General features: G+C 40.7%; 1 protein-coding gene across 1 annotated transcript in view; it reads left to right on the plus strand.

Moving 5' to 3' along the window:
* INPP5D (inositol polyphosphate-5-phosphatase D) overlaps positions 1-26,422 on the plus strand; it is a 94,843-nt gene that overhangs the window by 37,390 nt on the left and 31,031 nt on the right. Inside the window, exons 7-14 of the mRNA XM_088132025.1 lie at positions 298-366; positions 932-1,003; positions 1,266-1,389; positions 2,673-2,779; positions 5,489-5,591; positions 7,397-7,593; positions 10,030-10,147; positions 26,316-26,412. Coding sequence (XP_087988151.1) covers positions 298-366; positions 932-1,003; positions 1,266-1,389; positions 2,673-2,779; positions 5,489-5,591; positions 7,397-7,593; positions 10,030-10,147; positions 26,316-26,412 — 887 coding nt within the window. The remainder of the gene's footprint in view (positions 1-297; positions 367-931; positions 1,004-1,265; positions 1,390-2,672; positions 2,780-5,488; positions 5,592-7,396; positions 7,594-10,029; positions 10,148-26,315; positions 26,413-26,422) is intronic.

Consider the following 26,422-nt stretch of genomic DNA (forward strand, 5'->3'; position numbering starts at 1 on the left):
ATTTTCTCTGCACGGCTTAGCTCTAGACCCATAATTACAAGATCACTTTCCATCATTTGCAACTTCTTCTCACTAAAGCACTGGATTTGAAATGGATTCTTTTCCATTTAACCTTTCTGCAAATTCAGTTCCATTCTGGTCTGTACTGTTTCAGGTTATTGATAACTCACTGGGATAATATAAGGTTACAGACCTTTCTGAAATATATGTGCAGATGATAAAATACTAGACTCTCATTGGGAAAAATGGCATTCTGTTGGTTCTTATACTTTTCTTTTTCTATGCTATTCTTACCAGCCATCTTTTGAAGTCAACCGTGCAAAATTGGCTCAGTTGGCAAGTTTGCTTTCTTCCATAGAGGATAAGGTATAGTGACTTTTAGATACCTATCTGGCTTCAGATGTACTGTATTTTCTTATTTAAATACTTTTGATTATTTTATTTTTTTAAAAAAATACTCTTTATTTAAAAAGTATCCCATTTGTTTCTTATACTAATTAGGAATCTTCCTTTCTAACAACTCATGTGGCAAATTACCAAATTTGCATTTTCAAAACTAGTTACTTATTTAGGAGTTCTTTCTGTTGTGTGAACTCTTTGTGAACCCAGAAAATAACCTGGCCACGTGACATATGCATTTATGGTTCTTAGAAATGCAGGGGACAGGAAACTGTAGATACGCATTCATTGCTTTATTGTATGAGAACTGACCTTCATACAATTACAGCCTGGAGCTGGAAGAAGTTAGAATGCTTTTTTTTTTTTAATTTCTTTGGCAATTGTCATGGCTAAATCAGAGAGCTTATTTATCATCAGTGTCATCTATTGTACAGGTTACAATAAAGTGTTCCTAAATCTCCTAAATTCTCTTTCAATTAAAGTTTGAGATTGCCAAATAGATTGCCAAATAGTCATTCTTATATTTTTACAGGTGAAAAAAGTATTGATTGAGGGACCAGATTCAACACATCGACGTTCACTTATCCCTCCTGTTACCTTTGAGGTGAATTTGAAGCTTTGCAGTACTCTAAGTATTATACTTATACACTCTAAGTGTTATATTATCACCATGTTTATAATTCTTGGTACAATGCTCTCACCTATTAAAAAAAATAATAATCCATGTTCATACTGGGTGTGATACAGTACCAAGGCAACACTTTCTTACTGAAAAAATGTTTATTATGATAGTGTTATGTCTCTGCAAGTTAGTCATGTAATATGAGAAGTATTATGGATAAATAACATTTCTTCTGTTCTCATAGGTGAAGCCAGATTGTCTTGGGATTTCTTCCAAAATTCATCTTAAAGTTGATGTTGAGATGGGAAAACTTATTATTAAGAAAGCGAAGGATGGTCCTGAAGATAAGTTCTATACCCACAAAAAAAGTAAGTTGCATCCTATTTGCATTCACTCAGCACTTTTGCTGAAGATTTATAGACCTGGGAAAAACAGTGTGAGGAATTACATTTTTCAGGTTGGCTTCAGACATGATATTTTGAATATGCAAATATATGACTGCAAAGGTTACACTGCAGCTTCCTAATACATTTGTAGTGAATACATGCAGATAGTGTTTTCACTGAGCAATGGACAAAGGCGTACAGACTTGAAAGTGAAATTTCATATGTGAAGTGCCTTAGCAGTTCAGAAAGAAGTCTACTTTCATTATAAATGGTTGTTACAGTTTGTGTCTTCAGAGAGAGAAGACTGGCGATTCTGACTGGTGATAGTAATTTTTGCGGGATAAACAGACTAAAACTGTAGGTGATATAGAAATAAACATACTCTGGCATTATCTAAGAGCTAGCTTTAAAGAGAAACTTTAGGGTGCTTCCTACTTCTGGTTGCTGTTTCATCACAAAAGCATAGGAAGGAGGTAGAATATATTTTAAACCTTGGTGAAAAGAAATGATGTGGTACAACAGAGAGGCTGCAGTTAGTTCCTAGTTCCTACTTCTCCATTTTATTTAAAGGTTCAGATGAAGCATGAGAATGACATGGATTCTCTAAACAAGTGTATCTTGAACTATGAAGATTTATGTACTAGAAAGAACTTTATAGAAACTGATATGGAGCAATCAATTTATGACATGGACATATAATTTAGAGTGCTCCACAACCAAATATTTAGAAGATCCAAATTCTTATTTATGTTCAGCTGTTTTATTGATAGACATACATAGCAGCTGTTAAGAAATAGTGAAGCTGTCAAGTGGCACTTTTGCTAGATTCCTTTTCTAACATGAGTTGCTCCCTTGATGAGAGTTTAGATTTGAATCTAGTTTCTGCTGATTGTGGAACATGCACATCAGTAGCTTTCCTAATCACCAGTCCTGACCTCTGTGATGATCTCATAACACTGTGTGAAATGGTGAATTGATGTGAGACATAGAATTCACTCAAGAGTTCTCCTAATTAGGCAATCCCACAGTTTAATGGGCAGAAATTATTCTAGCATGATGAGGCTTCAAAACCATAATAGTTTTGCACCTGAGGCTTAGTCTTGAATCACTGCCAATTTTTTAAAAAATGCCCATAGACCAGTAAGATTGGATTGTGCAACTCAAGTTCTGAGAGGGAGGACAATTTATTAGCGTGGGCAATTTCAGTTTCAAAACTTCTGTGGCCTAAAACAAGTAAGATTGACTTAGTTTTTGCTTCTATTTAGTCCTACAGCTCATTAAGTCTCAGAAGTTTCCTAACAAGCTGGTGATTATTCTGGAGACGGAAAAAGAGAAAGCACAAAGAAAAGAGTATGTCTTTGCTGACTCTAAGGTAAAATGCTCACTTCTGAGTGCTTTAGCATAGCAGACACATTACTATTTATTTTATGGCATTAATTTCATTCATTACAAATGCAAAACGATACATATATATGCAAAACCTTCCCCTTGTTTCTGTTAGAGAAATTGGTACTGCGACAATTTACAGAGCTTTTCAAGGGATGTATTTGAGGATCCTTGTATTTTTATTTTTATATTGTGCATTCTATTTATTTTATTGTAAACTACCTAGAGTCAAATATATGATCTGGGTAGCTATAGAAATCAAATCAAATCAAATCAAATAAATAAATAAAGAGTCATCTCTAGCTGTTCAGCTTGGATCATCAGAAACAAAGAAAATGAATTGTGAATTAGAAGAGAGGAATGTTCAATTTAATAGTTCAGGAGGTCCAGACAGCTTAACTGTGATACATCTGTGCACATTGGATAGGACACCATTGCAATTGCATTTTACTGGGTATGTACACATAAGTACACAAAAAGTTCACAAATTAGATCTGAAGGACTACGGGAGGTTTATTCAGAAAACACTGAAATGAAGTGGGTGCTCAGTTAAAAAAAAATGAATTAAGAAAACATAATTCCAGAATTATGTGGGTAAGTACCATATAAGCCATCAAGATGTTATTAAGTAGAAAAGTGAAATAAGCATATTGAAAGCAAGAAAGCAAGAAAGCACAGTAATTTCACTTTTTGATTGTGGCTGATTGTGACAAGCCCAACCTTTCCATGTCTCTGCTTGATGCCCAGATGTCTATTATTTCATATCTGAGGCCTGGCTTCCTGCCCACCCCAAATCAGCCTTATGTTAAATGTATACAGGGAAGGTCACATGATCAGGCTACTTCAAACTATTGACTTGAATTCATTTGAAATTTCAGTTCCTTGTTTGGAGTTCCCTATCAGTCTTATTTTCTACTGGCAAAGAATCAAGATTTAGTTCTTCCATGTTGAACAATCCAAGGTGTTTCCCTCCTACAAATTGTTTGGGTGAATTATGTTTAGGATTCAGGATAATAATTAAAAGTTCCACCACAGCAAATTCAGTCTAGCCACTAGTCATTTCTGCTTCATTCTTAAGGAATGAAGTTGGACACTCGAATTAATTCTAACTCATCTTAAACACTGAATTAATCTAGTTTTTAAGGAGATTATAAATCTTCTCTGAAAAAGATAACTATCTTTCTCCATAGGCATAAGACATAACCTGGATTCCCACATATCCAAGTTAAGAGTTATAATGACATCAACTGTGGCTATAAATACTTAATTACACTAACAACTATCTTGTCATAGTTATAGTCCTCTGGGTGGATTATGAAATTATTTAAGATATTAAAACCAGTTAAGAAAATCAAATAAATATATTAAGAGGCAACAGAGAAAAAAATGATTATGTTGCTTTTTGCTCTTGAAAGAAAGGTAGGAAATAAATTGAATCAATCAATAAATGCTGTTTTTATGGTATAACATGAATGCTTAAAACAATACAAAGTAAATGCCTGGGAAAAAGAAGAATATCTTTGCCAGCACTGAAGACATTGCATTGGGTTCAAGGCCTGCCTCCCTATGGAGGTCATTCCATGAATCCTGGAACTGAGAAGGCCACTTCCTTTCCTTCCTCTGGATGCCCCCACCAACTATTTTCTTCAGAACTAGAAGGGCAGATTCCTCTTGTCACAAGCCTTAATCAGACACTATATTTTCTTGTATAGCCCAAGACATGGTAAGAGCAGCCCTCCCCTCTTTGCAGTCACACTGTGATGTCAGTGAATTGACAGTCTTATCTGCAACAAGTGCCTTTGCATATACAGTAAGGCTTCTGCATTTGTGCTGGGACTCTGTTCTATCAGAGCATCAGCTCATGTGGAAGCATTTGCATGTCTCAAAAGCTCCCCATTGCAGACATTTTATCCATCAAGATCAGCTGTCTGTGACATCTCCAAATTGTCTTAGGGAAGGAGCTATTCCATTCCTTGGGTATGGAGATCTATGGGTGCTTGTCAGCCGAACAGAGTTTGTGGTAACTGACCTTACTGCATTCCAGTATGACTGGCTGTCCCATCATAGGCTTCTGATTGGACCGTACTCCAACTATTGTTTTAAAAAAGTAATAGCTCACAATATACTCTTTCTCTCTCTTTTTCTGTGTTTATGCCCATTCAGAATACAGGATTTTTAGATTTTTCTTATTTTGTTATCCATGAAAGAAGTTCCAAGTATATTTGGAGAACATTCCATAAACATTTCATAAAAGAATAATACCATATCAATACCTGTTCTGTTCATGAATGCAAGAAACTGACTAATTTGACCTCAAATTCTAACAGATTAAAGACGACGAAGTCCAACTTTAGTTCTACTACAGCAGTTCACTGAAAACTCTTTGAACAGCTATCATACCATGACAGAAGTAAAACTATGTACAAAGGAAGGATTTGAACTGATCTAAACATTCCTATGTTTAGCATTTTCTCCAACTTCTAAATAATTAAAAATTGCCTTAATTATCAATGGAAATGTTACCAAATCAAAGAGGCCACTATGAGTGCTACTTACATTGAAACTTTCTACCCTCTTAACATATGTCAGTGTGAAAGCACTTACATACAACAAATGAAGTGGCTCTTTGATCAATAGCATTGAGTTAGTTATCCTATTTCTTTTCTCTTTTCTTGTCTTACTCCTCCATTTTCAGAAAAGAGAAGGCTTCTGCCAGCTTCTACAGCAAATGAAGAACAAGCACTCTGAACAACCAGAGCCTGACATGATCACCATCTTCATTGGGACCTGGAATATGGGTATAAATTTCAAATTTAGGTCCTAGCCTCTGCTGTACAAATTTCTGTACTGCCATCTTAATCAGAAAGACTTTCCAATGGGGAAAGGGAGATCTCAATCCAATGGGGAAAGGTCTCTGGGTCAGATTTTCTGCACATTGTGACTAGCAACCTGTGATAACTAGAGATGTGCAGAAAAATAAACATGTGGTCCATTTTATTGTCTGCATTAGTAGAGCAATATTCTGGTCTGGCAAGCTTATTAGAGGTTTAAAAAAAAACTGAAAAATTTCTATTTTCATATGTATTGGTTCCTGACATACCATATTGAGCCTTTCTATTAATCTTCTCCTATTTTATGTAAATGTTAATATAGATTGCCAGAAAATATTTTCTCTAATTCACATCACAGTGCTCTGATAATGTACTATTCCCTGATGCAGCTTCTTTTCCCAGTGTAAGTAACATAATTACTGTACTGTTCTTTAGAGTGTATTTTCTTTTCAGGGGTGGGTGCCTGTGCATATTTGTGGACATGTTTGAATGGGGAAGGGACAAATGCTATCTAGACGTTGGTTGCTGCTGACATTTGTGCTGGTGTAGAGTCTGCTGAAAGCAGAATGCTCAAATCTGCTTCCAACAGAATCAATGATGAAATTAATTTCTACATCCCTAACACTGATTTTCCAGCTACTCTGGTTGTTATATTGTTCAATTGTTTAAAGATTAATGTACTGTAACATATAGATGTTCCCTTAATCTTCATTTGCATGGTAGAGTAATTGGGGCTTATTGTCAGCCCTCCCAGGTAAACCAGACAGGAAACATGACTACATGAACTAATTCTACTTTATTGTAAGGTTACATTAACAGAATCTTGCAAGTCTGAAAGTACAAATCTCCCGCCCTCCCTATATATCACCTGGGTAGTTAAGGCGGGTCCTTCCTAAGTTTCTTTCTCTGGCCATTAGTCTGTTGCAGACTCCTTTCTCTTCTATCTGATCGTCTAGCTGGCATCTCTTCCCCCCATCTTCCAAGGTCACCCTCACGTTCCATCACACTTATTCACAGCTATGTGGGCTTCTTTGCTCCTCTGTGTTCTTGATTTGTTTTAAAATTGTACGGCAGAGAAAAATAATCCACAGGTGTAGCTTTCTGTCAGAACTGCAAATATTATAAAAGCTGGTTGATTCTCCTCGCTTTGCCATTTATTTAATTATGAAGCTGCCTGTTAGGAAACACAGGGGTATCCTGTTCGAGAGTAATATAGGTAGGATGTGGCAATAAATACATAAATAGTTCCATGTATGGTTTTGTCCGTAACCAAATTGGATTCTACATATATTTCTTCCAGGTCTAGTGGATAGGGAAATAACTCGGTGCTTGTTCCATCTTTTAATCCCTGAATATTATCAAATCGGGCTAAAAAGTCTTTTAAGGAAAAGTTGGGGCATATAATCTATGGCCCTATTTTTGCAGCCACTGAGCACTACTAATTCAGTAGTGACAAACTGTTCATTTTTTGTGGCTGTATTTTTAGTTATTTTTTTAAAGCCTCCAAATTGGCTTAGAAGTTTAGATAGGTTTACTGCAACTTACTTTATTAAACATAGTAAATTGAAAGCCCCAATTTCATAGATTTTTCATTTATCCCCCTTCCTAGACACTAGCATACTTTCTGTGGCCTTCAGAGGCAAAAAAAATCTGAATAAAAATTGAACCAGCACTAGCTTTAAAGAAGATTGTCCAGCCTTAGTACCAATTTAGCTGATTCTTTAATATAGTAGTTTCTTATGCTCATTTTGGTTTGGGATTTGCTAATCAAGGTGATGCTCCTCCACCAAAGAAGATCAGTTCCTGGTTTCTCTCCAAGGGACAGGGTAAGACCCGTGATGAGACAGCTGACTATATTCCACATGACATCTATGTGATTGGAACACAGGAGGACTCCTTGGGTGAAAAAGAATGGCAAGAAATTCTAAGGCATTCCTTGCAGGAAATTACCAGCATCAGCTTCAAAGTGGTAAGGATTTTTATTAAAGTTTAAAATGTGATCAGAGAATAGATTGTTCTATTGTTCCATGCAAACAACAATACATCACCTCCAAAATGCATTTATATTTACTTTTTTGAAAGAATATGTTAGATGTTCCTAAAGACCATTAGATATAATTTACACCAGTGATAAAATAAAGTCTCCAAATCAAGCTCATCTTGTGGTGACTTCATGGACATGTAGTTCCCTTGCCAAGTAAACTTTAAAGGATCTGGATGGAGCAGAATAAGCGCCAACTGAGCTTGTTCCAAAATGGAGTTGCTGTTCATCATCAAATGTCTGGGCAATCCAGTAACATTAGTCCTGATAGTTATTCTGGATGGAGTTGTACTCCCTTGAAAGACTTAGTTCATGAACTGGGGCCCTTCTGGACCCTTGGCTCCTGCTGAAACAGCAGGTGTAAGCCATGGCCAGGGAGTCCTTTGCCCAGCTTCAGCTGGAGCACCAGTTAGGAATCACTTGGATCAAGATGACCTGGTGACAGTAACTCATGATCACCACCTCTTTAGGGTACTGTAACATGCTGTATGTGAAGTTGCCTTTGGAAGTGACTCAAAAGCTGCAGCTGGTGTAAAACGTGGCAAGATTGCTAACAGGGTAACCTTATCAAGTGTAGAATGACATGATTTTTAAGCCACTGAATTGATTACCAATAGGCTTCCAGACCCTACTCAAAGTGCTTGTCATAACCTTTAAAACCCTTTATGGAGTAGCACTGGATTATATCAGGCAACAACTTGCCAGACACAGAACCTGTTTATCTAGTATGGCTATCTAGAGAGAGGCTGTTAAGGCCCTCCATTGTTGTGAGGTATATGGGGTATGGATCAGGTGACAGGCCTTCTTAGTGGCAGCCCTCACTTTATGAAACACATATTTGCCCCTAGAAGCATGGATCCCTCCAACCCTCCTTGGCTTTCAGAAGGAATTGAAAGCTATTCAATTACAGCAGACTTTCAACCTTTTGTTGTGTTCGGGTGGTCATCATTAAACTTTATCATTATTGAAATGGAATTCCTTGAGCCTGGGAATGAGAATGGGTGTTTGTAAAACTTTGCATAACAAGAATAGATGGACATTCTGTTTGTATCCTATAAACAGCTAACAAAGAGAGTTAGAAAGAGGATCAAAAGCATTAAGGATGATTTCCATTAATGCATTCACTGATTAAAAGGGAACCTGGCAATTATCAATGTTATTACTGACGGTTTTGAATAATTAGATTTTGGAACTATTGTTCACCACCCAAAGACCATATGGACTGAGGCAACCAATAAATAAACAACATGGAAGAAGGTTCCCTTTGCTCCTTCTGGGTTGCTTAGCTCTTTCAGACCATAACTAAATCAGTCTTTATTTTGGTCATTAACCAGCACAAAGCAAATATAAAAGTAGTCCTACAGCTGAAATTAAGAGGGCTAAAAGAAATGATAGACGGTAATTAAAAAATAATTTTAACTAAAGAAATTTTAGTTAAAATGAAATAAATCTTAGCTAAAAATAAACAGAGAGCCAGTTTGGTGTAGTGGTTAAAGCACCAGGCTAGAAACTGGGAGACCATGAGTTCTAGTCTTGCCTTAGGCACAAAGCCAGCTGGGTGACCTTGGGCCAGTCACTCTCTCTCAGCCCTAGGAAGCAAGCAGTGGCAAACCACTTCTGAAATCTTGCCAAGAAAACTGCAGGGATTTGTCCAGGCAGTCGTCAGGCCAAAAAACTAACTCAAAGGCACCAAATATATGTATACAAGTCAGTTATAAACTAAGAATAAGCGATATACAGCAGACCATAATTAAGCAGGTTCAGCAGATTTTAGTTACTATGTGCCTTGTTTTACATGCTTTGCTTTTTTAGCTTAATGGGCTCAAATTTCTACTGGTGTCCTACCAATGTTGTTGTTATTGTTGTTGTTGTTATTTGAACTTGTTTGCTGTCTGACCGAACAACTCTGGGTGGCTCACAACAATCCAACAAAGAAATTACAATAAAATCAATAAAACATACAAAAGAAAGATAAAAGATGGCAAGCATGATGAAGTGAGGGGTCTCATTCTCCCTTGCCAAAGGCCTGGGTGAACCAGGTATGAACTAGGTCCAACCCTGCTTTGTTTTTCAAGATTTTAATGGCTCCATTATAATAGTGGGACTATATACTTGGATTCATTCCACTACTCTTTAATGAAAAATATTTATAGAATGTATAGTGTTAACACCTCTTCAACATTCTGCTTCTGTTCAGTACATTATTTCTGAACACAACTGGTTCTCTGATCATGAGAACATTGTAAAAACTCAATATAAGTTCTTGGAGAAGGGTTATGTATAAGTCTCTGCTTATTGTAATACAGATAGCTAGATTTAGGTGGAGGTGTGCAGCAGCTGATTTTTACTATTTTTTAAAATTAGATAGCAATCCATACTCTCTGGAACATCAGAACAGTTATACTGGCAAAACCTGAACATGAAAATCGCATAAGCCACCTCTGCATTGATACTGTGAAGACTGGAATTGCTAACAGGCTGGGTAAGATTTGGGCAGACACCCAAAAGGCATTTTAAATCACTATTTTTCAGCTGTTGACTTTTCTACTGTATAAAATAAACTAGAACAAAGTTACCTTTTATAAAATATTTTAATATATTTACTTATGAAATTACAAACAAAATCTATTTTTTTGTTCATTTATTCAATTTATTTGGTCACCCATCTTACTCTCACAACTCTGGGTGGCTAGCAGTACATTAAAAAAACTAAAAACACAAATCCAACCTAAAAATGTAAAAACAAAACAAAGCCTATAACAACAAGACCACTAAAGAATATACAAAGTGCCAAACCCCACGAAAAGCACTGTATCTCATTCAATCATACAGTCTAATTCATCTAAGTTTCTGGCCGCAGCACGTGGAGGAAGAATCATGTGTTTAAAGTACTTCTAAAGACTAATGGGATTGGGGCCATCCAAATCTCAGGGGAAACACTGTTTCGGAGGGCAGGTGCCATAACAAAGAAGGCACATTCCCTGGGTCCCATTAGAAGACACAGATTCACAAAGGGACCTGAAGCTTGCCTGAAGTATGCCAGATCTAGTGGTATGAGCAGAGAAAATTGGAGATAGGTGGTCCAACAAATAACTGTATGCCATGCAGGGATTTGTAGGTGACAACCAGCACCTTGAATTGCACCCAGAATCCTATTAGGTACCAGTGCAGCTCATGGAGCATTGGTGTCTCCAATGGCCATACTGCACTGTGCACAAAACTGCCTTTGCTGATTCATTCTGACCCTTCCAATTTAGAAACAGACTCAATTGGCAGATAAAATAGAGTTGGGCAAAGGACGCACATATTGTGAATCAACTCTATCTGAGGGAAGGCTATCTCATTTAGATCTCCAGATCTAGGGCACTCCAAAGCCAATAGCTACTCAGTCTTGCTAGGGTTGAGCTGAAGCTTGTTTTTCCCCATCCGGACCTCCACAGCTTCTGGGTACCAAAAAGCATCTCCTGGTTTATCAGAAGCAGAGATGTATAATTAAGTAACATCAGCACTGATTATACTTTGTCCCATGAGGTCAATAGATACGGTTTCATGCAGGTGTTAACAAGAGCAGGGAGAGAGTAGATCCCTAAGGCACTTCACAAAGTAGTGGCCTAGGGCTAGATGCCTCCTTACCACTAATATTACTGGAACCAGCCTCAAAGTAAGGAGAAGAACCACTGCAGAATAGTGCTCCCCATTTTCAGTCCCCTCCTAAATTGTCCTTAAATGACAGTGCAATATATATGAGGACAATATTGGTTGTCTCCATAAGAATCGAAACTTGATTTGGAATATCTTAGTTAAGCTGGATATTGAAAAAATAAGCCAGTTTAGTTGGAAGTTGTTAACATGCTTTTAAAAAACATTTTATACTACAAAAAATAAACCAAAGTTCTGAACAGTAATCTATTTCATAATATAATTCACTCACTCACTCACTCACTCACTCATTTATTTATTTATTTATTTACTTACTTACTTACTTACTTACTTACTTACTTACGTACTTACTTACTTACTTATATTTTAAATTTAGTCACTGCCCATCTCACTCAAAGAGCAACTCCGGGCAGTTTACAATAAAAACAAGAATAAATACTAATTAAAATACAATAAAAGTGTTCTTAAATAAATAATGTATTCCAAGAATAGATGGTAAATGAAAAGGTATTAGTCTACAGGAGCCTCTTTGGGGTGCTAACCATCCCCAGAGTTGGTTACCCCTCCTCCTGCCCCACATGAGTTGGCAGAGCCAGGTCTTTACCCCTTTCCAGAAGGCTGGGAGAGTGGGAGCCCACCTCACCATTGGGGGGAGAGTGTTCCATAGGGCAGGGGCAACAGCAGAAAAGGCTCTCTTCCTGGGCCCTCCCAGTCGACATTCTTTCGTGGATAGGGTCCGCAACTATCAGGTTCAGCCCAAAGAACTCCAAGAGACAATGCAAATACAGTTCTGTTGCGTTTATTAGCTGATGTCAGGCCTAGCCCAAAGAATTCATGGAGACCATGCAGGTTCAATCAGCAAGGTTTATTACCCAGCGCCTGTTTACAGAAATCTTCTCGGACTGACCACTAGTTCCCAGGCACAGCTATTCACTATCTTCTGGAATGTTTAGGGATGCACCAGTTTTCTCCGCTTATCTCCAGAGCGTTGCTCTGGAGACGAGAGCACCGTCTTCACCCCCCTTCCTCCATTCCAGTCCATCACAGCTACAATCTCCAGATAGAAAATCTCCCCAGACTGAACCCTAGTTCCCAAGCCAGCCAGCCACAACACCGTGAATTCCTTAGGGAGGTGCCAGCCTCATCTTCTTGAACTTCCCATGCTCCTGCTGGGGGCTAAGAACACGCTTATCTCCCTGAGCCTGGCCTTCATAAGTCCATTCCATCACAGCAATATACCTTCTCTGCCTGACCGGGTGGGACAGGTCGATGTAATAGAGACGAGATGGTCCCTCGGATAACCTGGTCCCATGCCATGTAGGGCTTTAAAGGTAATGACCAACAACTTGAATTGGATCCGAAAGCAAACTGGCACCCAATGCAACTCCTGGAGCAAAGGTGTTACATGTGCCATCCTTGGGGCACCCAAAATTGCCCATGCAGCCGCATTCTGAACCAGCTGTAGCTTCTGGATACTCTTCAAGGGTAGTCCCATGTAGGGCGTATTGCAGTAGTCTATAAGGGAGATGATTAGGGCATGAGTGACTAAGCGGAGGGCTTCCTGATCCAGGAAGGGGCGTAACTGGCATGCAACATGAAGTTGAGTAAAGGCCCTCCTAGCCACGACTGCCACCTGCTCCTTGAGCAGCAGTCGTAAGTCCAGGAGGACCCTGAGATTCCACACCAGGTCTGTCTGGGGTAGTGCAACCCCATCCAGAACCAAAGATGGTAAACTTCAGGATACAGAGAAGCCCCCAACCCACAGCCAGTCCGTCTTACCAGGGTTCAGCTGAAGCCTGTTGTTCCCCATCCAGATCCCCACGGCCTCCAGGCACTGCGAAAGGGTAGTCACAGCATCACTTAAATCATCCAGGATGGAGATGTATAATTAGATATCATCTGCGTATTGATGATACTTCATCCTATGGTGGCAGATGATCTCACTCAGTGGTTTCATGTAGATGTTAAAGAGGAATGGAAAGTGTACCAAATCCTACGGCACCCCACAAAGGGGGGGGCTGCGGGCTGGACTTCTCATTCCCTATCAACACCAGTTGGGACTGGCCTTGGAGGAAAGAGGTGAACCAGCACAAAATTGTGCCGCCCACCCCAACTCCCCAGGCTGACACAAAAGGATACCATGGTTGATGGTATCAAAAGCCACTGAGAAGTCAAAAAGAACAAGGATGGATGCACTACCCCCATCCCACTCCCGCCAGAGATCATCCAAAAGTGCAACCAATGCTGTTTCTCTCCCATATTCAGGCCTGAAACCTGAATGAAAAGGATCCAGATAATCCATTTCATCCAGGATCCTCTGGAGGTGCAACGCCACCACTTTCTCAATCACTTTCCCTAGAAAGCGGCAGTGGGAGACTGGACTAAAATTGTTCAGTATGATGGGATCCAGTGATGGTTTCTTGAGGAGGGGGTGCACCAGCACCTCTTTGAAGGCAGCTGGAAACATTCCCTTCCTCAAGGATGAATTCACTATTGCCTGGACCCACCCATACATCACCTCCTGAGCTGTCTTAACCAGCCAGGAGGGACATGGATCTAATTGACATGTGGTGGCATTTACAGTCTGGAAGATCTTGTCCACTTCCTCAGGCCCAACAGGATCAAACTGTTCCCAGATAACAGGGTAAGTACATTTCCCAGGCATCTCCACATGCCATACCACACACTTGGTATCCAGTTGGGAATGGATCCAAGTGATTTTATCCTCCAGATGCCCTGAAAACTCCTCTGCACAGCCCTGCAGGTAGGTCACTGGGCCCACCTTTCCCAAAAGGGATTGAGTGATCTTAAACAGGACTGCTGGGCAGCGTTCTGTGGATGCGATAAGAGTGGAGAAATATTGACGTTTCACCGCTCTTACCATCACATGGTAGGCCTCAATAGAGGCTCTAGCTTGTGTTTGGTCAGGTTTGGTCCTTATTTTCCTCCAGACATCTAGACATCTCTTAATCCTTTTCAGGACCCTCAACTCCTCTGTAAACCACAGGGAGTATCGGGTTTGATGGGTCAAGAGAGGTCACACAGGCACGATCTTGTCCAAGGCCTTGGTGGCCTCCCTATTCCTGGTGGCGGCCAGGGACTCCGCTGGACTGTGCAGCAAATCCTTGGGTATAACCCATTAGTTCCATCAGTCGGTGGGGACAGACCAATCGAACGGGTCCTGCCTTCCTGTGGAGGGGGGTAGCATAGGAGAATCTCAAGGCCACCAGGGTGTTTTCTGACTATGACAAGGGGTACAGATTTAACTCCCTCTTCAGATCACATGATCTAATGATAGAGCAATTCAAACTCATCGCTCCACTGGCTTTCAGATGCAGGGAATCTCATGCTGGCATAGATTCACAGAGTTCCATTTATCCTGCTGATCAAATTTCATTAATGGCAAATTTCATGGTTAGAAAACTACTGCTGGGGTTTTCCTAGTATTTCTGATAATAGTAGCCATAAGGCTTTTAGACCAGATGCAAAAATTAAAAGAAAATAAAAACTAAAAAATGAAAAGAAATGGAAATAAAAATGCATATTATAATAAATATATATAAAACAAAAAGCTCAGTTCTTAAACAGCAGATTAAATGTTGACTACATGGGGGTATACTGATCAGGCTCTCTGCATTATCAAGGCAGGATTGCAGGCTGATGTAAGTTAGCTTTGGATTTTAAGGCTCACTAACTACTCTATATTGTGAAGATGGCCCTAAATCAGGCAATAGAGCTGCTCCACCCGTGCACTTCAATCTAGGTCTTCCCAATTCTTGACTAGTCCTCATGATCTATTCATCGCATTGGTTCTCCACATAACTTGAGCTAAGTTATGGTCATAACTTTAATTCTTTCCTGCTTTCTCAAAATCTAAATAAATCTCAATGTGCTTCATTTTAAAATGTTTTTATTGCTTTTAATAAAAAGACAAAAAAATAACCAGATGCAAAAATTAAAAGAAAATAAAAACTAAAAAATGAAAAGAAATGGAAATAAAAATGCATAATATAATAAATATATATAAAACAAAAAGCTCAGTTCTTAAACAGCAGATTAAATGTTGACTCCATGGGGGTATACTGATCAGGCTCTCTGCAATGTCAGTAGAAAGCTAATTCATTGATTTAATTACAGGTTTCCCAGATGTACCTTAGTACTACTTTTCACTTCTACATAAAAATGAATGCAACTAAAATAGGAACTGAGTGCTTATGAAGATATTATTTGGGATAAAATAATAAAATAATCATAATAATCATAATAATAAAATAAAATTTATAATTTTGGTCCTAATGGTTTTTGAAACAAATCATTTAAGTTTCATGAAGAAATAGAGGTAAAAATAAACAGTACTTCCAATGATATAGCTAGAAATTGGAAAGTTGAAGTCCTGCTCCTCATATGAAAGTTGTAATTTAAATAAGAAAAGCTAGGGGTGTGAGCATTTCATAACAAAACAGAAACACACACACACACACACACAGATACAAACAGCTAGAACTACATGGATCCCTACATGGGATCCTACATGGAAACTCACTGGAACCAAATGGAAACTCATTGCAGACTAGGTGGTCCAATTTTGGCTTTTCTAAAAAAAAATGTAAATTTAATGGATACAAAGAAAACAGGCTGCTACTTCATTTTCCCCTTCTGATCTCAGCTGAATTAATATGTTTATGGCTTCCAGACAGAGAATTTCTGCACCTCAGAATCTAGGAACAAATTTTAAGAAATAGTTAAAGAAGAAAAGAGGTTCATCTCCTTTTGCCTTGCCACTAAACATGCCCCATTAAACAACTTGCATATGTGAAGTATATGAAGGATCAAATCTGGAAAAAAATATTTATCTCCTTGTCTTTCCATTCCAAAGATCCAGCTTATTTTGACAGTAGCGAAGTATCATAGGTGATAGGCATGGCCCTCTATTAAGAATGAAAGGAGATACCTAGATGGAATGCAGCTTCTATCTAGCTTGTATTTAGGGCATAGTAAGTAAATGTTTTCATACACAACATCAAAACTGACCTAGCCAGCATTATAGGAATTATTCAGAAAATAATTTTGTATATTTCTATGTAACATTGCTTGTAAATAGATCAGTTCATCTAGAACATCTTTATTCCCTTTCAATACCCATCAAAATCTTTAGCCCATTGCTTTTCAGCCCTTTCAAGCGGATTTACTGTTTTCTCATGACAGCAACTATTGTTCTGAGCTTCGTGATGTTCTTATCAAGGAAGTCAACTCACACTTTTGTTTCATCAAAGGGATATTTTAAGTCTTTGCAGAAAGTGTGTAGTTCTATAATATTTTAAATCACAGGCAAGGGCTTTTAAAGTTACAAGCAATTTCAGAGTAGGCACCATCTGTGACATCTCAAAGGACTTGTGAGTTAATATAACTGTAAGAGTTGTTTCCCAGATTTAAAAGATCATTATATAAACAACCAGCTACAATGTATTGTCGAAGGCTTTCACGGCCGGCATACGATGGCTGGTGTGGGTCTTCTGGGCTGTGTGGCCGTGGTCTTGAAGTCTTGTTTCCTAATGTTTCGCTAGCACCTGTGACCGGCATCTTCAGAGTGCAGGAGCACAGACAGGAGCAGTTCTCTCTGTGCCCAGGGTGAAGTGACCCTTCTGTGGGTATTCATAGAGATCTGGGGTGTGTGTGTGGGGGGGGGGGTTGGGTTACTGAGTGGCTGCTTGTTTTGGAGTCAGCATCTGTGTGTATTTTCCTGGGGATTAGGCAGGGTTTTTTCTTCTACTGAATTGTTAACGAGGGGCTGCTGGGGGTGATTAGCAAGTTCATTGTGTGAACTGTTCACATGTCCTGGTGGTTGAGCTGAGTTCGTTGACCTTTTGCAGGCTGTATTTTTCAGGATTGGTAGCCAGGTTTTCCCCTTCATGGATCACTGCCTTGTCGTGGCAAAGGGGCTTGCGTAACTCAGTGAAGCCATGAGCTATACCGTGCAGGGCCACCCAAGACGGACAGGTCATGACAGAGAGTTCTGACAAAATGTGGTCCACTGGAGAAGGAAATGGCAACCCACTCCAGTATCCTTGCCAAGAAAACCCCATGGACAATGTTAGAAGGCTAAAAGATATGACGCCGGAAGATGAGCCCCTCAGGTCGGAAGGTGTCCAATATGCTACTGGGGAAGAGCGGAGGGCATTTCCAAGTAGCTCCAGAAAGAGTGAAGCGGCTGGGCCAAAGCCGAAAGGACGTTCAGCTGTGGATGTATCTGGAAGCGAAAAGAAGGTCCGATGCTGTAAAGAACAATATTGTATAGGTACCTGAAATGTAAGATCTATGAACCAAGGCAAGCTGGATGTGGTCAAACATGAGATGACAAGATTGAACGTCGACATCTTGGGAATCAGCGAACTGAAATGGATGGGAATGGGTGAATTTAATTCGGGTGACCATTATATCTACTACTGTGGGCAAGAAACCCTTAGAAGAAATGGAGTTGCACTCATAGTGAATAAGAGAGTGGGAAAGGCAGTAATGGGGTACAACCTCAAAAACGACAGAATGATCTCAGTGCGTATCCAAGGCAAACCATTCAATATCACAGTCATCCAAGTCTGTGCCCCAACCACTGATGCTGAAGAAGCTGAAGTTGACCGCTTCTATGAAGACCTACAACACCTTCTAGAACTAGCACCAAAAAGATGTCCTTTTCATCATAGGGGATTGGAATGCTAAAGTAGGAAGTCAAGGAGTAATCGGAATAACAGGCAAATTTGGCCTTGGAGTACAAAATGAAGCAGGGCAAAGGCTAATAGAGTTCTGTCAAGAGAACAAGCTAGTCATAGCAAACACTCTTTTCCAACAACACAAGAGACGACTCTACACATGGACATCACCAGATGGTCAATACCGAAACCAGATTGATTATATACTTTGCAGCCAAAGATGGAGAAGCTCTATACAGACAGCAAAAACAAGACCAGGAGCTGACTGTGGCTCAGATCATGAGCTTCTTACTGCAAAATTTAGGCTTAAATTGAAGAATGTAGGGAAAACCACTAGACCACTCAGGTATGACTTAGATCATATTCCTTGTGAGTACACAGTGAAGGTGATGAATAGATTTAGAGGATTAGATTTGGTAGACAGAGTGCCTGAAGAACTATGGACGGAGGTCCGTAACATTGTCCAGGAGGCAGCAACTAAAACCATCCCAAAGAAAAAGAAATGCAAGAAAGCAAAATGGCTGTCTGATGAGGCTTTACAAATAGCTGTGGAAAGAAGGAATGCGAAAAGCAAGGGTGAAAGGGAAAGATATAAGCAACTGAATGCAGATTTCCAGAGAATAGCCAGGAGAGATAAGAAGGCCTTCTTAAATGAACAATGCAAAGAAATTGAGGAAAACAATAGAATGGGGAAGACTAGAGATCTCTACAAGAAAATTGGAGATATGAAAGGAACGTTTCGTGCAAAGATGGGCATGATAAAGGACAAAAAAGGCAGGGACCTAACAGAAGCAGAAGAGATTAAGAAGAGGTGGCAAGAATACACAGAAGAACTCTACAAGAAAGATCTTAATGTCCCTGATGTCCACGCTGGTGTGATCACTGACCTTGAGCCAGACATCCTAGAGAGTGAAGTCAAGTGGGCCTTAGGAAGCATTGCTAACAACAAAGCTAGTGGAGATGACAGTATTCCAGCTGAGTTATTTAAAATACTAAAAGATGATGGTGTTAAAGTGCTGCACTCAATATGCCAGCAAGTTTGGAAAACGCAACAGTGGCCACGGGATTGGAAAAGGTCAGTTTACGTTCCAATTCCAAAGAAGGGCAACGCCAAAGAATGCTCAAACTATCGCACAATTGCACTCATTTCACATGCTAGCAAGGTTATGCTCAAAATCCTACAAGCTAGGCTTCAGCAATACATGAACCGAGAACTACCGGATGTACAAGCTGGGTTTCGAAGAGGCAGAGGAACTAGAGATCAAATCGCCAACATTCGCTGGATCATGGAGAAAGCACGAGAGTTCCAGAAAAATATCTACTTCTGCTTCATTGACTATGCAAAAGCCTTTGATTGTGTGGATCACAACAAACTATGGCAAATTCTTAAAAAGATGGGAATACCAGACCACCTTACCTGTCTCCTGAGAAATCTGTATGCGGGCCAAGAAGCAACAGTTAGAACCGGTCATGGAACAACCGATTGGTTCAAAATAGGGAAAGGTGTACGACAAGGCTGTATACTGTCACCCTGCTTATTTAACCTATATGCAGAGTACATCATGAGAAATGCCAGGCTGGAAGAATCACAAGCCGGAATTAAGATTGCAGGGAGAATCATCAACAACCTCAGATATGCGGACGATACCACCCTAATGGCAGAAAGTGAAGAAGAACTAAAGAGCCTCTTGATGAGGGTGAAAGAGGAGAGTGCAAAAGCTGGCTTGAAACTCAACATTAAAAAAACTAAGATCATGGCATCTGGACCCATCAATTCCTGGCAAATAGAAGGGGTAGAAATGGAAGCAGTAACAGACTTCATTTATTTGGGCTCCAAGATCACCGCAGACGGAGACTGCAGCCATGAAATTAAAAGACGCTTGCTCCTTGGGAGGAAAGCCATGGCAAGCCTAGATAGCATATTAAAAAGCAGAGACGTCACCTTGCCGACAAAGATCCGCATAGTCAAAGCTATGGTTTTTCCAGTAGTAATGTATGGCTGTGAGAGCTGGACCATAAAAAAGGCCGAGCGCCGAAGAATTGATGCCTTTGAACTGTGGTGCTGGAGAAGACTCTTGAGAGTCCCCTGGACTGCTAGGAGGTCAAACCAGTCAATCTTAAAGGAAATCAACCCTGATTGCTCATTGGAAGGATCGATAATGAAGCTCAAGCTCAGATATTTTGGCCACCTAATGCGAAGAGAGATCTCTTTGGAGAAGACCCTGATGCTGGGAAAGATTGAAGGCAAAAGGAGAAGAGGACGGCAGAGGATGAGATGGTTAGATAGCATCACTGAAGCAATGAGCATGAAACTGAGCAAACTCAGGGAGGCAGTGAAGGACAGGAAGGCCTGGCGCAATATGGTTCATGGGGTCACGAAGAGTCGGACACGACTTAACGACTAAACAACAACAAGCCAGGTTTTGTTGATTTTTAGACTCTCCTCTTTTTTATTGAAACTGTGCTGGTGTTTGTGAATCTCAATGGCTTCCTGGTATAGCCTGGTATAGTGGCTGTTGGTGTTGTCCAGTATCTCTGTGTTTGGTATGCGGTATACTCCTGCAGCGGTGAGGGGATCCCTTTTGGTTTGCAGTTGCGGACAAGTATACATCGGGACCACAAAACGCAGCATCCATACCAGGATAAAAGAACACGAAAGACACTGCAGACTACAGCAACCAGAAAAATCTGCAGTAGCTGAACATGCTCTCAAGCACACTGGACACAAAATCCTATTTGAAAACACAGAGATACTGGACAACACCAACAGCCACTATACCAGGCTATACCGGGAAGCCATTGAGATTCACAAACACCAGCACAGTTTCAATAAAAAAGAGGAGAGTCTAAAAATCAACAAAACCTGGCTACCAATCCTGAAAAATACAGCCTGCAAAAGGTCAACGAACTCAGCTCAACCACCAGGACATGTGAACAGTTCACACAATGAACTTGCTAATCACCCCCAGCAGCCCCTCGTTAACAATTCAGTAGAAGAAAAACCCTGCCTAATCCCCAGGAAAATACACACAGATGCTGACTCCAAAACAAGCAGCCACTCAGTAACCCAACCCCCCCCCACACACACACACCCCAGATCTCTATGAATACCCACAGAAGGGTCACTTCACCCTGGGCACAGAGAGAACTGCTCCTGTCTGTGCTCCTGCACTCTGAAGATGCCGGTCACAGGTGCTGGCGAAACGTTAGGAAACAAGACTTCAAGACCACGGCCACACAGCCCGGAAGACCCACACCAGCCAACCAGCTACAAGTTTCCCTGTTACCAGAAGCCCCTCCTCACTGGTTCATAGGAAGGCTGTAAGATTCAGAAAGTCACTGCTCTAATGTACACAGATATATAATTGGTTGAAATTTTAAAATAGTTCACTTGCTGGAATTCTTATACCCTTGCCTCTTTCATCTCAGAAAATCTTGCTAAAGAGAACTCTGTGAGAAACATGCTTGGAAAAAATCAATCTCAGTTTAGGCAGTGTCCGAATGACCTAACAATAAATCTCTGGAGTTCCCCCATGATGGAAGTGGCCACTTTGGCTTCAGTTCTTTTCTGGTCTACCTCACTGGCCAAGGAAAGAAGACTGGAAAGTGGGAATCAAATTCTATCTCTAGCAACATGCTTTAGGATCCATAACTCATTCATTGCCATTGCTTAAGAACAGAAAAGAGAGCTATCTGCTTATTAGTTAAATTATAGGGTAATCTGAAATTAGGAAATAATCCTTTATATCCAAACCTTAAAAGCACTTCCATTTTTTTCAAATGCAAATCCTTCAGTTGTTACTAAATTAATAATCTTCTGATTATTATCTGATATATTTTCCAAAAGAAGCCTTGTAGGACGACATATACAAAACGTGTAACATCAGCATTTTGATACTATGCGCCCTTCCTTTCCAAAGTGAAAGGACAATCTGACCGTGACTATATCTGCACATAACTGTGATTCCTTTTGAACTTGTACTACCTGAACTTGCCTTGTTTTGGCTTGCATAACATTTTTCTGAAGGTTGAAGATTTCAGGATCTGCTGTGGTTTATCTATATTGAATCATAATGAAATAATATTAAATATTTTGCAGGATTGGGTATTATAATTGAGGGGACAAAGGCTATTCATTAAAAGGAAAAAGATGAAGATGGTCATTGAAAGAATCACATTTTTTCTCACAATTCCTCTTGAAATTAACTGTTTTCTTTTCATTTTTCTCAGCCAAATTGTTAACATTATGTAGACTGTATACCTGGAAAATGGTCTTAAGTGTTGGCAATAATATTAGGAACTGTGTACGGTTCCCATAGCAATTTGTGAGATGTACAATTGTTTCCCTAGTTAGAACCTCCCCTGGAACCCCACTGATGCCACTGTGGTAGATTTTTTTCAGATGCATTTTTTCCTCTGAATTCTTATGCTAATGGGAACAATGTAATATATCTACCCAGTGTTTATAAAATAATTGATTGCTATACACAAACGCATAGTACTGTAATTATAGGAAAAACAGGAGGAGTTTGGAAGGACAATGGATAAGTATAATGTATGTGAGAGCCAAGACAATATAATGGGTGGAGGGTGGGGGGAATAAACCAACCAAACAAAAACCTCATAGAGATTAACACTACTTCTCATACTAAGATTTCGCTTATGGAAGTGCTTGCACAAATCATTACAATCAACAACTGTCATTAAGTTGAATGATAAATTATATATTTATCTTCATAAATCAAATTCAGATATGATCGGAATCCAGGAATGCTTGGTATCTTTGCAGGTAAAAAAAAAATTCCCCTCTCACCCCTATGGGTGGAATGTGTCTTCCTCAATCTTGGGTCCTCTACCAGAGGCCTGGGAGTTTGAGGGTTCTGCGCAGTATCTTAGCTGTTCCTAGCACTGCACTCTTCTAGACAGAGAGCTCTGGTGTTGTTCCTGGGATCTGTGGGAGCCATTCTCTCAGCTTAGGAGTCACAGCCCCGAGTGCTCCTACCACCACCGGGATCACTTTGGCCTTTACTTTCCACATCCTCTCTATTTCCGCCTTCAGGCCCTGGTACTTCTCCAGCTTCTCATGCTCCTTCTTCCTGATGTTGCCGTCACTTGGCACTGCTACATCTATCACTACCGCTGTCTTCTGGTCTTTGTCTACCACCATGATGTCTGGTTGATTGGCCAGTACCTGCCTGTTTGTCTGGATCTGGAAGTCCCACAGGATCTTAGCCCTGTTGTTCTCCATGATCTTTTGTGGAATCTCCCATCTGGACTTTGGGGGCTCTAGCCCATACACTGTGCAGATGTTCCTGTACACAATGCCAGCTACTTGGTTGTGTCATTCAGTATATGCCATTCCTGCCTGCATCTTACACCTTGCCACTATGTGTTGGACTGTCTCTGAGGCCTCTTTGCACAATCTGCCCCTTGGGTCCTGTCTAGTGTGGTAGACCCCTGCTTCTATGGATCTGGTGCTTAGTGCCTGTTCTTGTGCTGCTATGATCAGTGCCTCAGTGCTGTCTTTTAGTCCAGCCCTTTCCAGCCACTGATAGGATTTCCCAATGTCAGCCACCTCAGCCCCATGCAGGGGCTTGTCTTGCCATGGTACTTCCTCCACTTGAACTTCCTCCCATGCCTGCTGCTGCCTGAATCATTCTCTCAGCAGCTCATCTTTGGGTGCCATCTTAATGATGTACTCCTGGATGCTCCAGGTTTCATCCAGGACAGCGGTTTTGACACTCATCAGACCCTGCCCGCTCTCTTTGCGGCTGGTGTACAATCTCTGGGTGTTGGACTTGGGGTGGAAACTTCCATACATTGTGAGGATCTTCACATTGCAGCTTCCATGTCCTCCTTTGGCCAGCTCACTATACCAGCAGGGTTGCTGGTGACTGGCAGGGTGTACATGTTGATGGCGTGGATCTTGTTCGTCCCATTGAGCTGGCTCTTCAGGACCTGTCTTATCCTTTGGTGGTAGTTGGATGTTGCTGTCTTCCTTGCCTCCTCATCATGGTTCCCATGTGACTGTGGGATACCAAGGTACTTATAGCTGGTCTCTATGTCACCTATGTGGCCCACTGGTCACTCCATTGGTCTTAACTACCTTCCCTTTCTTTACTATCATCACCTTGGTATATGCCACACTTGATGGCCACTTGTGCAAGCTGTCTTGAGTTGATTTCCAGTGTTGTCTTCCACAGTCCCACTGAGTTCTTGAAGAAGGGCATTAGTGTCCTCTTGACTTTGTATAGCACCAGGCATTCACAGATCCATGAGTGCGGCATTGAGTCATAGGCTTTCCTGTAGTCAATCCAGGCTGTGCTCAGATTGGTCTACCTAGACCTTGAGTCTCGGGCAACTGGTGTTTTGAGCCTCTGGTGTTGCTCCCAATGCCCTTCTGAGCTGTGCTCATGTACTGGCCCATATGGTCTTGCAGCTTGGTGGCTATGATGCCTGAAAGAACTTCCCATGTTGTGGGGAGGCAGGTTATTGGCTGGTAGTTGGATGGTGCTGTTCCCTTGTGAGGGTCTTTCATGATCAGCACTGTCCTTCCTTGTGTTAACCAGTGTGGGTGGGAGCCTGCTGGTTCATCTGTGCTGCTAGGCATTCATGCACTGCTGTTAGTTTCTTTAGCCAGTAGGTATGGATCATGTCTGGGCCAGGTGCTGTCCAGCTGTTCATGTTCTTGACCCACTGTTGGATGTCTGCTACTGTGATGGTGACTGGTTCCTGTTCTGGGAGATTGCTGTGGTCTGCTTTCAGGTCCTGCAGCCACTTTGCATTGGGGTTATGTGTCTTCTCTTTCTCCCATATGTTCTTCCAGTACTGTTCAGTTTCTGCTGCTGGTGGCTCTGCTGTTACTGTGTGGTTGCACTGCAGTTGGGAGTACACCTTGGGTGGTTCTTTGGAGAACAGGGCATTTATCTTCTTGGCCTCTGCTTCTCTAGTGTATCTCCTTAGCCTGGCAGCCAGTACTGTGAGCCCTTGTTTAGCAGTCTCTAGGGCTTCAGGTGGAGTCTTATCCTTAATCTCCACACCCTTCTATAGTTCCACCAGCTGACTGACTTCTCTCTGAGTTGCCTTGATCTTAGCCTCCAATCTCATTTCCGGGGGGGGGGGGGGTGTATGTACTGCTGTTCTTCTTGATCTTCTTGACCAAGCATTTCCAGTATTACAGCAGCTGTAGCATATATCAGTTCATTGGTTTAAGTTATGGTGGTAGTAGGGATTGTCTGGAGAGCTCTATTAGCATCTTCTAGCATACTATTCAGTGGTACTTCTCCACTGAGCCTTGGTAATTGGTCTCGAGGGTTGACTGTAGCTAGTTTATCCATGATCTTATGCCTCATATCAGCTGCTGTGCTCTGTAATGGAGGGGGTGGCAATGACATTCCAGCTTCTGGTGTTGGCTGCACGTCCAGTTGTTCTTCCAGGTCTGCTTGAGTCCAGGTTGTAATGTGGAGCTGGCCTATCTCAAGTTGTGAGAGCAGCTTTCTCTTCACTATGTTGAAGCACTGGGTAACAGTTGTTTCTCAGTTAGTGTGGATGTAGATCTTCTGTCTATCCATAGTTCCCTCATAGGTTTCATATATCCCCTCTCATTAGGTCTGCTGTTGTAGTAGCATTCCATCAATTCCAAGTTCTCTTGTGTCATTCATGTATGGTTGTTCCAGTAGCCCACTTATTGTCAGATTGTCCTGGTTCCCCAACATATGACGCGGACCTTGTTAATCCAGATGACGTCCAAGCCAGCATGACTCTCTTAGTTCGTGTCACTCTCATATTTGAGGTAGGCAGGTGAAGCATTAAGGGTCTTTGCCCAAGGACCCCTACTGGTAAGGTAGGTACCAGCTGGGATTTGAACCCCGGTCTCCTGTGTCAAAGGCGATGTTCTAACTACTACGCTATCCAGCTGCTACACACACACACACACACACACACACATATATATATATATATATATATATATATATATATATATATATATTTCTATTACAGTTTACTTTCAGAAATAACTTTGCAGGAACTGTGCATTCAATTAAAATTAATATTATAAGGGGTACTCGGTCTATTTACAAAATTCTAATGGATTGATGGAGTTTTGTTGAGTGGTAAAGAGAAATTCAGTTTTTACTTTTTAAAAAAGTTTTTGAGAAAACCTTCAGTAGATTTCTGTTCCTCAGCTCTGCATCCTCAAAGAAGTGTTTTAGCTTAGATAGCAAGGGGGAGGATTTATTTTTAAAATATTTCTGCTTCTTCTTTCATTTTCTTTTTTCAACTCAGGCAACAAAGGAGCTGTTGGGGTGTCCTTCATGTTTAATGGAACTTCCTTTGGGTTTGTGAACAGCCATTTGACTTCAGGAAGTGAAAAGAAACAGAGGTAAATTATT

This window comes from Python bivittatus, unplaced genomic scaffold, assembly GCF_059951505.1.
Source record: "Python bivittatus isolate LINGU-HERP-01145 unplaced genomic scaffold, Pbiv_v1 ctg000980_np1212, whole genome shotgun sequence".
NCBI classification, from domain to species: Eukaryota; Metazoa; Chordata; class Lepidosauria; order Squamata; family Pythonidae; genus Python; species Python bivittatus.